Source organism: Haliotis cracherodii, unplaced genomic scaffold (assembly GCF_022045235.1).
Source record: "Haliotis cracherodii isolate W230 unplaced genomic scaffold, xgHalCrac1.p SCAF_3, whole genome shotgun sequence".
Taxonomy (NCBI): domain Eukaryota; kingdom Metazoa; phylum Mollusca; class Gastropoda; order Lepetellida; family Haliotidae; genus Haliotis; species Haliotis cracherodii.
This window is the reverse complement of record NW_027266286.1, coordinates 8,984,674-8,998,451: the sequence shown is the minus strand read 5'-3', so window position 1 is coordinate 8,998,451 and position 13,778 is coordinate 8,984,674. Positions and strand designations below refer to the sequence as shown.

Here is a 13,778-nt window from a genome sequence, read left to right as displayed (position 1 = left end):
TCCAGAAATACTTATCTAAAGCTAATGGCAGATTTTACTGTTTATTTGTTGATTTTAGAAAAGCCTTTGATTGTGTAAATAGAAAATTGCTGTGGTGTGTCATGTTAAATAAGGGTATACATGGAAAGTTATTTTATGTCATTAAAGATATGTATTTAAAAGTGAAATCGGCTGTAAAGTTATCAAATAGCACAGCAACTTGCTACTTTGAAACGTTAAGTGTTGTACGCCAAGGCTGCACCCTTATTGTTGAATTAGAATCAATGTTGCAGTCCTCCGGCGAGAGGGGAATATTTGTGAGTCAAGAATCTCTAGACATTTTGTTGTTATTATATGCCGATGATTTGTGCATAATTGATGATACTGTAGTTGGTCTCCAACGAAAACTTAATATCCTTAAATCTTTCTGTACTAAATGGGGTTTAGAAGTTAACCATAGTAAGACTGAAATTTTAGTTTTCAGAAATGGTGGAAAACTTAGGAGTACTGAGAAATGGAGGTTTGGAGATGTTAATGTTAATGTATCTACCTATCAAAATTATCTAGGTTTGTTATTTTCAAATCGGCTGTGTTGGACGACTGGTATCAACTCTCTTGTTCAGAAGGCAAATAAGGCTCTGTTTGTCGTTAAGAAATTACAGCATTGTTTGAAGAACATACCCGTACATATACTTTTTAAAATATTTGACATTCAAATTAAGCCTGTATTATTATACACTTCAGAAATATGGGGTTATTAAAAAATTGCAGCAATTGAAAAATTTCAGATTAAATTCTGTAAATTTACTATTGGAATTGGAAGTCATGTTACAAATGTTGCTGCCCTTGGCGAATGTGTTAGATATGGATTATTTATTGATTATCACAAGAGATGTATTAAATATTGGTTGAAATTGTTATCTTTACCCAGTTATAGATACCCTCAGCTATGTTATTTAATGCTGAAATCTTTAGATGAAGTTAATCGCACTACATGGGTAACTTGTGTCAAAAGATTATTATTCAGTTATGGATTTGGCCACGTGTGGATTTCGCAGGAAGTTGGTAATGAGACCCTCTTTATTAATGCATTATTCAAAGGTTAAAAGACTGTAACCAACAGGACTGGTATTGTAAAGTTTGTGAAAGACGTAAATTATCAATGTATAAGGAATATCAGTCATTGCTAACAGTTGAAAAGTATCTCTGTGAAATCACAAGCCGTCATTATAGACGTATGTTTTGTTTGTTAAGAATTGGCGAGTTGCCATTGATGGTAAATTTAGGTAGAAGATGCGGTATAGAATACTGTAATAGGCAGTGCAGATATTGTAATTTACAGGAAATTGAAGATGAGTTTCATTTTAATATGCTTGTTACAGATATTCAAGAAATAAGTATTTACCTATCTATTACTCTTCCAATCCTACTTTATTTAAATATAATACACTATTATCTTGTAACCGCACTAGTATTGTAACTAATTGTGTTAAGTATATACTGGAAGCACTTGCAATCCGAAATACTGTCACTTAATACCCTCTGTCATCTGCCTCATACTGTATTTTTCAATGAGTATTTGTACGTGGGCCTATGGCCTTTATACTGAAATAAAGAATTGAATTGAATCTGTCTAATGCGGCGTTCACACAGTGCCGATTGTGGCTCCCGTTTGGGATCAGACAGCGCTACGATACGAAAAAGTCGGATTACTATCCTCAATGATCTGGAATGTCCTATCATATATGTCCTATCTGGATATTCGTGGTCGCAGTGAAAGTGGGGCATAACGGATGTCTTCGGTCAGCGTCGGTTCACTGTCCGGTCACTGTCGGATCTCTGTCGGATCGCTTTCGGGAGAATCGGGACTCTGTCGGGACTGATACGGTCGTTTTTTACCATGCGGAAGATACAAATCGGATCAGATTCGGATTGAGAACGGGAGCATCGGGACGAATTCGCCTGGTAACGCCTGAATCGGGACGCTTCCAGAACAATATGTGATAGTTGTCGTGATTAAATATATGTTTTTACAAACTTGTGAATTTTCCGCCACGAATCACAGGATCGTGATCAGACTTTTGACAAATTCTAATCGGGAATGGTCCCCTCAAGGACGGCAGTAAAAATCCTGAATGTGTGACTGAGCCCTTATGTACAGATTTATAGTTGTTTATCTACGTGTCAGTTTGATTACACCATAAATAGTACAATAGTAACAGATACAAAGGGGCGGTCGGGTAGCCTAGTGGTTAAAGCGTTCGCTCGTCACGCCGAAGACCCTGGTTCGATTCCCGACATGGGTACAATGAGTGAGGCCCATTTCTGGTGTCCTCCGCCGTGATATTGCTGGAATATTGCTAAAAGCGGCGTAAAACCATACTCACTCACTACAGGTACAAAGGCACTCTTTAAAAGGGTGATGAGAGACGGTGCTAAAATATTCAAACGATAAAAAAATAAACATATATATGTATATATTCCCACCTGTTTTCCATTTTCCCTCTGTATAAATTCAGTCCATTTCTGGAGATATTTCATCCATTTGACAAAACAAATACGTCTTGACACCATAGCTTGTTATAACTGTGTTGTGTAGGTTTAGCACTCCGCGTTCTGTCTATTGCTGACATTATTTAAAAGAAGAAGTAATTTTGTGATTAAAAGGTGTAAAGTTATTAGCGATAGTATGTGTATCAACCGCAATCTCGCTGTTTGCTCTTTACGAGTGAGAGAGTGTATGAGAGAGTGTGTGAGCGAGTGAAAGAGTAGATGAACGAGTGAAAGTGTGAGCGAGTGTGAGCGAGTAAGAGTATGGGTGGGCGATCGTGTGAGACAGTGAGATAGAGAGTGGGAGAGTGTGGGTGAGAGATCGTGTGAGAGAGCGAGCAATTGAGAGTGTGAGTGTGAGTGAAAGACTGTGAGAGATCGTGTGAGAGAGTGTGTGAGAGATCGTGTGAGAGAATGTGTGAGAGGGAGAGTGTGGGAGAATGTGTGTGAGAGTGAGAGTGAGAGAATGTGTGAGAGGGAGAGTGTGAGCGAGTGAGAGAGTGAGTGAAAGACTGTGTGAGAGATCGTGTGAGAGAGTGTGTGTGAGAGAGAGTGTGAGAGGGAGAGTGTGAACGAGTGAGAGTGTCAGTGAAAGACTGTGTGAGAGATCGTGTGAGAGAATGTGTGAGAGAGAGAGTGTGAGAGAATGTGTGAGAGAGTGTGAGAGAATCGCGAGAGAGTGTGAGAGATCGTGTGAGAGATCGTGTGAGAGAATGTGTGAGAGAGAGAGTGTGAGAGAGTGTGAGAGAATCGCGAGAGAGTGTGAGAGATCGTGTGAGAGATCGTGTGAGAGAGTGTGTGAGAGAGTGGGTGAGAGAGTGTGTGTGAGATCGTGAGAGAGAGTGTGTGAGAGAATGTGTGAGAGAGAGTGTGAGAGAATGTGTGAGAGAATGTGTGAGCGAGTGAGAGATCGTGTGAGAGTGAGCTAGTGAGAGTGTGTGTGAGAGAGAGTGTGAGCGAATGAGAGTGTGAGTAAAAGACTGTGAGAGAGTGTGTGAGAGATCGTGTGAGAGAGTGTGTGAGAGATCATGTGGGAGAGTGTGTGAGAGATCGTGTGAAAGAGTGGGTGAGAGAGTGTGTGAGACATCGTGTGAGAGAGTGTGTGAGAGATCGTGTGAGAGAGTGGGTGAGAGAGTGTGTGAGAGATCATGTGAGAGATCGTGTGAGAGAGTTCGTGTGAGAGATCGTGTGAGAGAGTGTGTGAGAGATCGTGAGAGAGAGAGTGTGACAAAAAGTGTGAGAGAATGTGTGAGCGAGTGAGAGATCGTGTGAGAGTGAGCGAGTGAGAGTGTTTGTGAGAGAGAGAGTGTGAGCGAATGAGAGTGTGAGTAAAAGACTGTGAGAGAGTGTGTGAGAGATCGTGTGAGAGAGTGTGTGAGAGATCGTGTGGGAGAGTGTGTGAGAGATCGTGTGAAAGAGTGGGTGAGAGAGTGTGTGAGACATCGTGTGAGAGAGTGTGTGAGAGATCGTGTGAGAGAGTGGGTGAGAGAGTGTGTGAGAGATCGTGTGAGAGATCGTGTGAGAGAGTTCGTGTGAGAGATCGTGTGAGAGAGTGTGTGAGAGAACGTGTGAGAGAGAGTGTGACAAAAAGTGTGAGAGAGAGAGTGTGAGCGAATGAGAGTGTGAGTAAAAGACTGTGAGAGAGTGTGTGAGAGATCGTGTGAGAGAGTGTGTGAGAGATCGTGTGAGAGAGTGGGTGAGAGAGTGTGTGAGAGATCGTGTGAAAGAGTGGGTGAGAGAGTGTGTGAGAGATCGTGTGAGAGAGTGTGTGAGAGATCGTGTGAGAGAGTGGGTGAGAGAGTGTGTGAGAGATCGTGTGAGAGAGTGTGTGAGAGATCGTGTGAAAGAGTGGGTGAGAGAGTGTGTGAGAGATCGTGTGAGAGAGTGTGTGAGAGATCGTGTGAAAGAGTGGGTGACAGAAAGTGTGAGAGAATGTGTGAGCGAGTGAGAGATCGTGTGAGAGTGAGCGAGTGAGAGTGTGTGTGAAAGAGTGTGAGCAAATGAGAGTGTGAGTAAAAGACTGTGAGAGAGTGTGTGAGAGATCGTGTGAGAGATCGTATGAGAGAGTGGGTGAGGGAGTGTGTGAGAGATCGTGTGAGAGAGTGTGTGAGAGAATGTGTGAGAGGGAGAGTGTGAGAGAATACGTGTGAGTATGTGAGAGAGCGTGAGAGAGTGAGAGTGTGTGAGAGGAAGAGTGTGAGTGAAAGACTGTGTGAGAGATCGTGTGAGAGAGTGTTTGAGAGAGATTGTGAGAGAATGTGTGTGAGAGTGAGAGTGAGAGAGCGTGTGAGTGTGTGAGAGTGAAAGAGTGTGTGAGAGTGTGTGAGAGAGTGTGTGAGAGAGTGTGAGCGGGTAACATCAGCCATGGCGGATACAGGGGGGTGGGGGTGGGTGGGGGGGGGGTGGGGGTGTGTGGGGGGTGTGTGTGTGTGTGTTACATTAATGAAACTATACAACACTCAAGTGAAATATCGATTTTTCGTTTTTAAACTATTATAGTAAATCATCAGAAAATACGTCATGAAACTAATATCTGTCCATGTTATGTTTTCCGGGAGTCATCATTATTACACCAGACAGGTTCCAGATAAACATGTCTGTATAAACGATGTTTTAAAACTTTTTTAGACAATCATCTTTGTTTGTAAATGACATTTCGGTCTTTCATTCCTTACTTTACGAGTCAGGCTATAATATTTTCAGCAGACATGAAAGGAGTGTTCCTCCACCAGATCAGAACAAACCCAGAGCAGAAAAATCTTTCGATTACAGTTCAACCATGTTAGATGAAGGCCCCCGCCGTGAGGCGCTCGACGTGTGCACGTGTTTGTCCCAATTTAGCACGTCTCCTGGGAACAGCCTGCGTAAACAGAAGCGGATCACGCTCGTAGATCTTTCAAAATCGATTTAGTCCTAAGGAACTCGTATATAATCATCCTGTTTTAGACTCTAATCTGTCCTTACGTCAAAGTCCCTAAACACGTGACTTGTTCCATTGATGCCAATAACAATCACGTACAAATACCACGAGACACGTGAGCTGCACGAGACTGACGCACAAGATGACGGAAATATCTACATTAATGGTTCTTAAGTTAAATCTCCAGCACTTTAGTTCCAGAAATAACTCGTGATGGAAAACAACCCGCTAGTCAATATGTTGTATTGGACAGCATGAGATGGGTTTTTAACTGACGTCACTTTTCACTCACGTGTGGCGCCACTGGGATTTCTTTGATGGCATGTCATGCTTCATTGCACGGCTAAAATCAACGTCGTTCTGTATTTTCTTCTGTATAATATTTTAAAAATAGCTGTCAGATGTTAACAAGTTTGTCGACAGTTGTGTATTTGCATTTTGTCACGATTCAAAAAGATCTTTACTGGGAGGTATTTCTGACACAGAATGAACTAGCCTAATTTGGAAACTTTAATACATTTTTTAGGTTTATGAGATGAAAAATATATTCTGTGGCAAAATGTAGCCTGATCAAAGAATTCGTATCGATATACTATCAGTTGATAGATATTAACGTACATATGTGTCTCACTGAACCGTATTGTTCCACAATTACCCCTTGTATACTATTATTAGCATTGAATATTCTAACTTTGTAACATACGATGCATTTTCCTTCAAATGTCGAAAGGGTCGGCGGAGTAGCCCGGTGTTTTAAAGCGTTCGCTCATCACGCCGTAGGCCCGGGTTCGGTTCCCCACATGAGTAGTTACCTTAGTTTTGTTCATGGTCACATTTTCAGCATTTTCCAGAAAAATGAAAACAAAAACTGTATCTTAAACGTCAACCGCATTGTCGATGTGGTGGTGTCATGTTTCGATGCGATGTTGTGGTGTCATGTTTCTATGCGATGTTGTGGTGTTATGTTACAATACAATGTTGTGGGGTCATGTTTCGATGCGATGTTGCGGTGTCATGTTTCGAGGAGACATTGTGGTGTCATATTTCGATGCGATGGTGTTATGTTGCGATGCGATGTTGTGGGGTCATGTTTCGAGGCGATATTGTGGTGTCATATTTCGAGGCGATGGTGTTATGTTGCGATGCGATCTTGTGGTGTCATGTTTCGATGTGATGTTGTGGTGTCATGTTTCGATACCATGTTGTAGTGACATGTTTCGATGCAATGTTGTGGGGTCATGTTTCGATGCGATATTGTGGCGTCATGTTTCGATGCGATGTTGTGGTGTCATGTTTTGAGGCGATATTGTGGTGTCATGTTTCGATGCGATGTTGTGGTGTCAAGTTTCGATGCGATGTTGTGGTGTTATGTTTCGAGGCGATCTTGTGGTGTCATGTTTCGATGCGATGTTGTGGTGTCATGTTTCGAGGCGATATTGTGGTGTCATGTTACGATGCGATGTTGTGGTGTTATGTTTCGATGCGATATTGTGGTGTCATGTTTCGATGCGATCTTGTGGTGTCAAGTTTCGATGCGATCTTGTGGTGTCATGTTTCGATGCGATGTTGTGGTGTTAGGTTTCGTTGCGATGTTGTGAGGTCATGTTTCGAGGCGATGTTGTGGGGTCATGTTTCGATGCGATGTTGTGGTGTCAAGTTTCGATGCGATCTTGTGGTGTCATGTTTCGATGCGATGTTGTGGTGTTAGGTTTCGTTGCGATGTTGTGGTTTCATGTTTCGAGGCGATGTTGTGAGGTCATGTTTCGATGCGATGTTGTGGTGTCAAGTTTCGATGCGATCTTGTGGTGTCATGTTTCGATGCGATGTTGTGGTGTTAGGTTTCGTTGCGATGTTGTGAGGTCATGTTTCGAGGCGATGTTGTGGGGTCATGTTTCGATGCGATGTTTTGGGGTCATGTTTCGAGGCGATGTTGTGAGGTCATGTTTCGAGGCGATGTTGTGAGGTCATGTTTCGATGCGATGTTGTGGTGTTAGGTTTCGTTGCGATGTTGTGGTTTCATGTTTCGATGCGATGTTGTGGTGTCATGTTTCGAGGCGATGTTGCGATGTACCTTTATGATATGGTTTTGGGTTAAGTTAAAGTGTGAGCTTTTCACGTTTTTTTCTTTATTGAAATGCTAGCATACGTGCACCTGTACTTCGACAAAGCTTTGTGGCAGCATGCGTTTTGAAAAATGTTTCACGTCAACCAAAGAAGTCAGATTTAATGGAAAACCAAATGTACTGCCTGGCAAAAGAAAGCAGACATTTGAACATTGGGTTTGATCAAAAAGGTAAACACGTTATCAAAACGTGGCGAGGCTAAAAGTAGTCACCAAAACACTGCAAACTGAAGGTCCATCATAACACAATAATGATACCTGTATCAAATACATCACCATTGAATAACCATTTAACTAGGGTGTATTCTTCCTTTTGCCAGGCAGTTTATGCGCTGTGCGATCTAAGTTGCAAATAGATATTAACCAGCCTAATGTGACAGACAGGTCAACAGTCACAACTTCTCTTAACGCTGTTTTCCCGGGTCTTCCTGTTCATGAGTTACAGGGAGTGTTTGTTTCCCGTTACTTACTGTTAGCAGCCTTGAGGAAATCTTGGCCACAACAACATCTACAACCACAGGATGAAATATATTCTCCAGAGAGGAATTGTATCAACTCTGTGATACATGACACGGGAGTTCAACTAAATTTATTGATCAAAATACAACCAACTCGAGCACAGAGCTTTTTAAGTGAGGTGAAATGGGGTTTAACGTTGCAACCAAGATTATTGCACTTATATAATGACGTGTATGCGCGTGCGTGCGTGCGGGCATGCGTGCGCGCGTGTGCGTGTGTGTGTGTGTGTGTGTGTGTGTGTGTGTGTGTGTGAGCTTGTACTTGTCCGGTCTAATGCCGGTTTATTGTGTTGATACATAGAGATACCATGCCGCAGTTTAACATGAATACTCAACTCAGACACAGTATACTGACTCCGAGCCGACCAGTCCTTGTTTCAGCCTTGTAGACAGTGGATGGTGAGATGTAGAGGGTAGATGGTGAGATGTAGAGTGTGGATGGTGAGATGTAGAGTGTAGATGGTGAGATGTAGAATGTGGATGGTGATATGTAGACAGTGGATGGTGAGATGTAGAGTGTAGATGGTGAGGTGAGTTTGGATGGTGAGATGTAGAGTGTAGATGGTGAGATGTAGAGTGTAGATGGTGAGATGTAGAGTGTAGATGGTGAGATGTAGAGTGGGGATGGTGAGATGTAGAGTGGGGATGGTGAGATGTAGAGTGGGGATGGTGAGATGTAGAGTGTAGATGGTGAGATGTAGAGTGTAGATGGTGAGTTGTAGTGTGGATGGTGAGATGTAGAGTGTATATGGTGAGATGTAGACAGTGGATGGTGAGATGTAGACAGTGGATGGTGAGATGTAGAGTGTAGATGGTGAGGTGTAGTGTGGATGGTGAGATGTAGAGTGTAGGTGTAGATGGTGAGGTGTAGAGTGGGGATGGTGAGATGTAGATGGTGAGATGTAGAGTGTAGATGGTGAGTTGTAGTGTGGATGGTGAAATGTAGAGTGTATATGGTGAGATGTAGAGTGTGGATGGTGAGATGTAGACAGTGGATGGTGAGATGTAGAGTGTAGATGGTGAGGTGTAGTGTGGATGGTGAGATGTAGAGTGTAGGTGTAGATGGTGAGGTGTAGAGTGTAGATGTAGATGGTGAGATGTAGAGTGTAGGTGTAGATGGTGAGATGTAGAGTGTAGATGGTGAGGTGTAGAGTGTAGGTGTAGATGGTGAGATGTAGAGTGTAGGTGTAGATGGTGAGATGTAGAGTGTAGATGGTGAGTTGTAGTGTGGATGGTGAGATGTAGAGTGTATATGGTGAGATGTAGAGTGTGGATGGTGAGATGTAGACAGTGGATGGTGAGATGTAGAGTGTAGATGGTGAGGTGTAGTGTGGATGGTGAGATGTAGAGTGTAGGTGTAGATGGTGAGATGTAGAGTGTAGATGGTGAGTTGTAGTGTGGATGGTGAGATGTAGAGTGTATATGGTGAGATGTAGAGTGTGGATGGTGAGATGTAGACAGTGGATGGTGAGATGTAGAGTGTAGATGGTGAGGTGTAGTGTGGATGGTGAGATGTAGAGTGTAGGTGTAGATGGTGAGGTGTAGAGTGGGGATGGTGAGATGTAGATGGTGAGATGTAGAGTGTAGATGGTGAGTTGTAGTGTGGATGGTGAGATGTAGAGTGTATATGGTGAGATGTAGAGTGTGGATGGTGAGATGTAGACAGTGGATGGTGAGATGTAGAGTGTAGATGGTGAGGTGTAGTGTGGATGGTGAGATGTAGAGTGTAGGTGTAGATGGTGAGGTGTAGAGTGGGGATGGTGAGATGTAGATGGTGAGATGTAGAGTGTAGATGGTGAGTTGTAGTGTGGATGGTGAGATGTAGTGTGGATGGTGAGATGTAGACAGTGGATGGTGAGATGTAGAGTGTAGATGGTGAGGTGTAGTGTGGATGGTGAGATGTAGAGTGTAGGTGTAGATGGTGAGGTGTAGAGTGGGGATGGTGAGATGTAGATGGTGAGATGTAGAGTGTAGATGGTGAGTTGTAGTGTGGATGGTGAGATGTAGAGTGTATATGGTGAGATGTAGAGTGTGGATGGTGAGATGTACACAGTCGATGGTGAGATGTAGAGTGTGGATTGTGAGATGTAGAGTGTGGATGGTGAGATGTAGAGTGTATATGGTGAGATGTAGAGTGTGGATGGTGAGATGTAGAGTGTGGATGGTGAGATGTACACAGTCGATGGTGAGATGTAGAATGCAGATGGTGATGTGTAGAGTGTGGATGGTGAGATGTAGAATGCAGATGGTGATGTGTAGAGTGTGGATGGTGAGATGTAGAGTGTATATGGTGAGATGTAGAGTGTGGATGGTGAGATGTAGAGTGTGGATGGTGAGATGTACACAGTCGATGGTGAGATGTAGAATGCAGATGGTGATGTGTAGAGTGTGGATGGTGAGATGTAGAATGGAGATGGTGATGTGTAGAGTGTGGATGGTGAGATGTAGAATGCAGATGGTGATGTGTAGAGTGTGGATGGTGAGATGTAGAATGGAGATGGTGAGGTGTAGAGTGGGGATGTGAGATGTAGATGGTGAGATGTAGAGTGTAGATGGTGAGTTGTAGTGTGGATGGTGAGATGTAGAGTGTATATGGTGAGATGTAGAGTGTGGATGGTGAGATGTACACAGTGGATGGTGAGATGTAGAATGCAGATGGTTATGTGTAGAGTGTGGATGGTGAGATGTAGAGTGTAGATGGTGAGGTGTAGTGTGGATGGTGAGATGTAGAATGTAGATGGTGAGGTGTAGTGTGGATGGTGAGATGTAGAGTGTAGACGATGAGGTGTAGTGTGGATGGTGAGATGTAGAGTGTAGACGATGAGGTGTAGTGTGGATGGTGAGATGTAGATGGTGAGGTGTAGTGTGGATGGTGAGATGTAGAATGTAGATGGTGAGGTGTAGTGTGGATGGTGAGATGTAGAATGTAGATGGTGAGGTGTAGTGTGGATGGTGAGATGTAGAATGTAGATGGTGAGGTGTAGTGTGGATGGTGAGATGTAGAGTGTAGACGATGAGGTGTAGTGTGGATGGTGAGATGTAGAATGTAGATGGTGAGGTGTAGTGTGGATGGTGAGATGTAGAATGTAGATGGTGAGGTGTAGTGTGGATGGTGAGATGTAGACATTGGATGAGAAGATTTTGACAGTTAATGAATAGATTTAAAGAATGGGTGAGGAGATTTAAACAGTGGTTGAACATGTTCACAACGTGGATGGAGATGTTCGGGCAGATGGTGGGAAGACTGAGACAGCTGATGACGTCAGTAATGTAGGCGAGGATTTGTAGAGTGATCATTCAGACAGTTGAACACGAGGTTTAGACAATGGACGATCAGATTTAGACTGTTGACGGGCAGATTTGGATAGTCGCGGACGAAATGTAGACCGGTGATGGGGAGATCCTAGACAATTCTAGAGGAGGTTTAGACAGTGGGCGAAGATATTTAGAAATCAGGCGACAAGATGCAGACATACAACGTGCTTTGAAGTAGTTGAGTAGTTTTATAACTGAACGAGGAGGTGACTGCTGGGAGTTATAGAGAGGATGTCGAGACACAGATGGGCGATGACACAATTTAGACAACGGACAAGGTGTACCAATCTCTTTGGTCAGAGCTAAAGTTAAATTACAACGAATAGCAAATCATTAATTACAACAAATATGCAATATACACAGCGGTAAAATTAAGTCTTCACCAAGGTCCCTAGGGACTGTAAGACCGAATGGTTAGATTATTACTTGACCTTCAAGACCCTAAGAAATACATCAGGAATGGTTACGACATTACGCAAAGCAATGCGTAATTAAGTTCAACAGTTGTCCACATTAATTTGGTTCCGTGAAGATAAAAAGAACTATTTTTCAAGTTCACAAACAATAATCCCCTGCTAATTTCACGCTAAGGGATTTTCAATATTAACCAACCACATCCCTAAACACGTGTGATATTACATCTATTACTCGATGGACAGACAGATGCGTTTTGCTGTAACGCGACTCCCGTTAACGTCACATTTTGTTGGACTTTCGACAAGCGCATGGACAATGCCTTAATTAGCCTTCGGGCGGATTTATTTAGGTACACACGAGGAGCAAAGATGTGCAGGCTGTCTCTACTGAATCGATGGAAATAATACTGGTAATACTATAACGACATCCATCGCCGCACCATACATCACCCCGCCATGTCACAGCGCTGAAAGCGAACGCCAGCAACTCTGGGGGGTTATACAGTAGTGCTGAGAGGTAAAATGAAAATGGATGCCAAAACTACCGGTGGGCATGACAAGAAAATAACTGAACTCTCCCTCTCTCTCTCTCTCTCTCTCTCTCTCTCTCTCTCTCTCTCTCTCTCTCTCTCTCTCTCTCTCTCTCTCTCTCTCCCAATCTCTCTCATTCTCTCTCTCTCTCAGAGACACACACTCTCTCTCACATACTCTCTCTCTCTCACTCTCTCTCTCACTCTCTCTCGGAATACAGTTCAAACAGGCGAGGTTTCTGGTGATTGTTTTAACTAAAACGTTTGCATAAGGAATTAATGAAATCAAATTTAACCAACACTAAACGACGCGGGAGATGCATATTATTTAGCCTACTTATTGCACATCGTCAGTGTAGGAAAATTATGTACATTACACCAAAAGATAAATTTAACAACGCGTCCCTTCTTCCCTGGGTATGCTGCACTGGCGCCTGCGCATCAGACCCAGGGAACTAGGCTGGTACGGAGTATGCTTCCGTATGCATCAGTGCTTGCGTTCGATTTGAACACCGTGGACGACTCACGTGAACCTGTGTTGACCAAGTTATGACCCAAATTAACATTGGCTGACCGAAGTAAGATCATGTTAACACATTTTCGTCATACTTCGGTTGCACAAGCTTGCATGCACTAATAACCCCCTGGGGTGCGTCCTTGGTCAGCAGCCTCTACGTGACGTCATCGGTATAGACAATTAGTTTCATTTATTGATTCAGTCATGAATAAAAGAAATTTCATGAATATAATTAACTAGGTATTGATTGTATATGAGCATTCTGAAATGCGCCAGGACAATTTAACTTTCGATTGTTGATATAAATATTTTAGAATAAAATAATGCAACTTTGATGATGATATTGCATGTCGATTAATGTTCGAACTTCTTGTCGTTATGTATGCATTCCATAGAAACGATACGATGACTGTTCATAGATTTCGGCCTCGGGAGGTGTGCCATTTAACACTTGTCAGAGGGGTACACAAAGTACGTGATCTAGACTTCTAGTTGTCGGATATTCTCTTTAGTGGAAGCCTCGGTGGCAGAGTGGGTTAGATCGCTCAATTTGTGTGCTGGCGATTGGGTGCCTCACTCTGGCATTGTGGGTTCGAATTCCGGATGGGATTCCACCCCAAAACGTATGAGAATCTTTACTTTACTAAGAAAGTGTTATCCTAAAACAAACATTCGTTACAATGAGAGCTTTGTCAAAAAATTAAAGACTTGTTAACTTTTCATAGTTGTGTGTTGTAGCGCATGGTTGTTTTGATTCTCCATTAGCCATTATTTAGAGCTCAGATTGCATTTTATGGATTTTATTTCGAATACTGTCTTTTGCCATCCTTGTTTAAAACTAGCTATTTCAGGTTGACTCTAGTCAATGCAGCTTGCCATAAATGTGTTCAATCTCATTAAAATCATATATT

The 13,778-nt window shown here is 42.8% G+C and overlaps 1 protein-coding gene across 1 annotated transcript; it reads right to left on the bottom strand.

Moving 5' to 3' along the window:
- Nucleotides 1-8,033: 8,033 nt before the first annotated feature.
- On the bottom strand, nucleotides 8,034-11,386 carry LOC139475210 (dynein heavy chain-like). The gene is made up of 2 exons (XM_071258460.1): nucleotides 9,549-11,386; nucleotides 8,034-8,079 (listed from the first exon to the last, which is right to left on the bottom strand). Exons 1-2 carry the CDS (start codon nucleotides 11,384-11,386, stop codon nucleotides 8,034-8,036), a joined length of 1,884 nt encoding a protein of 627 aa, XP_071114561.1.
- Nucleotides 11,387-13,778: the final 2,392 nt, after the last annotated feature.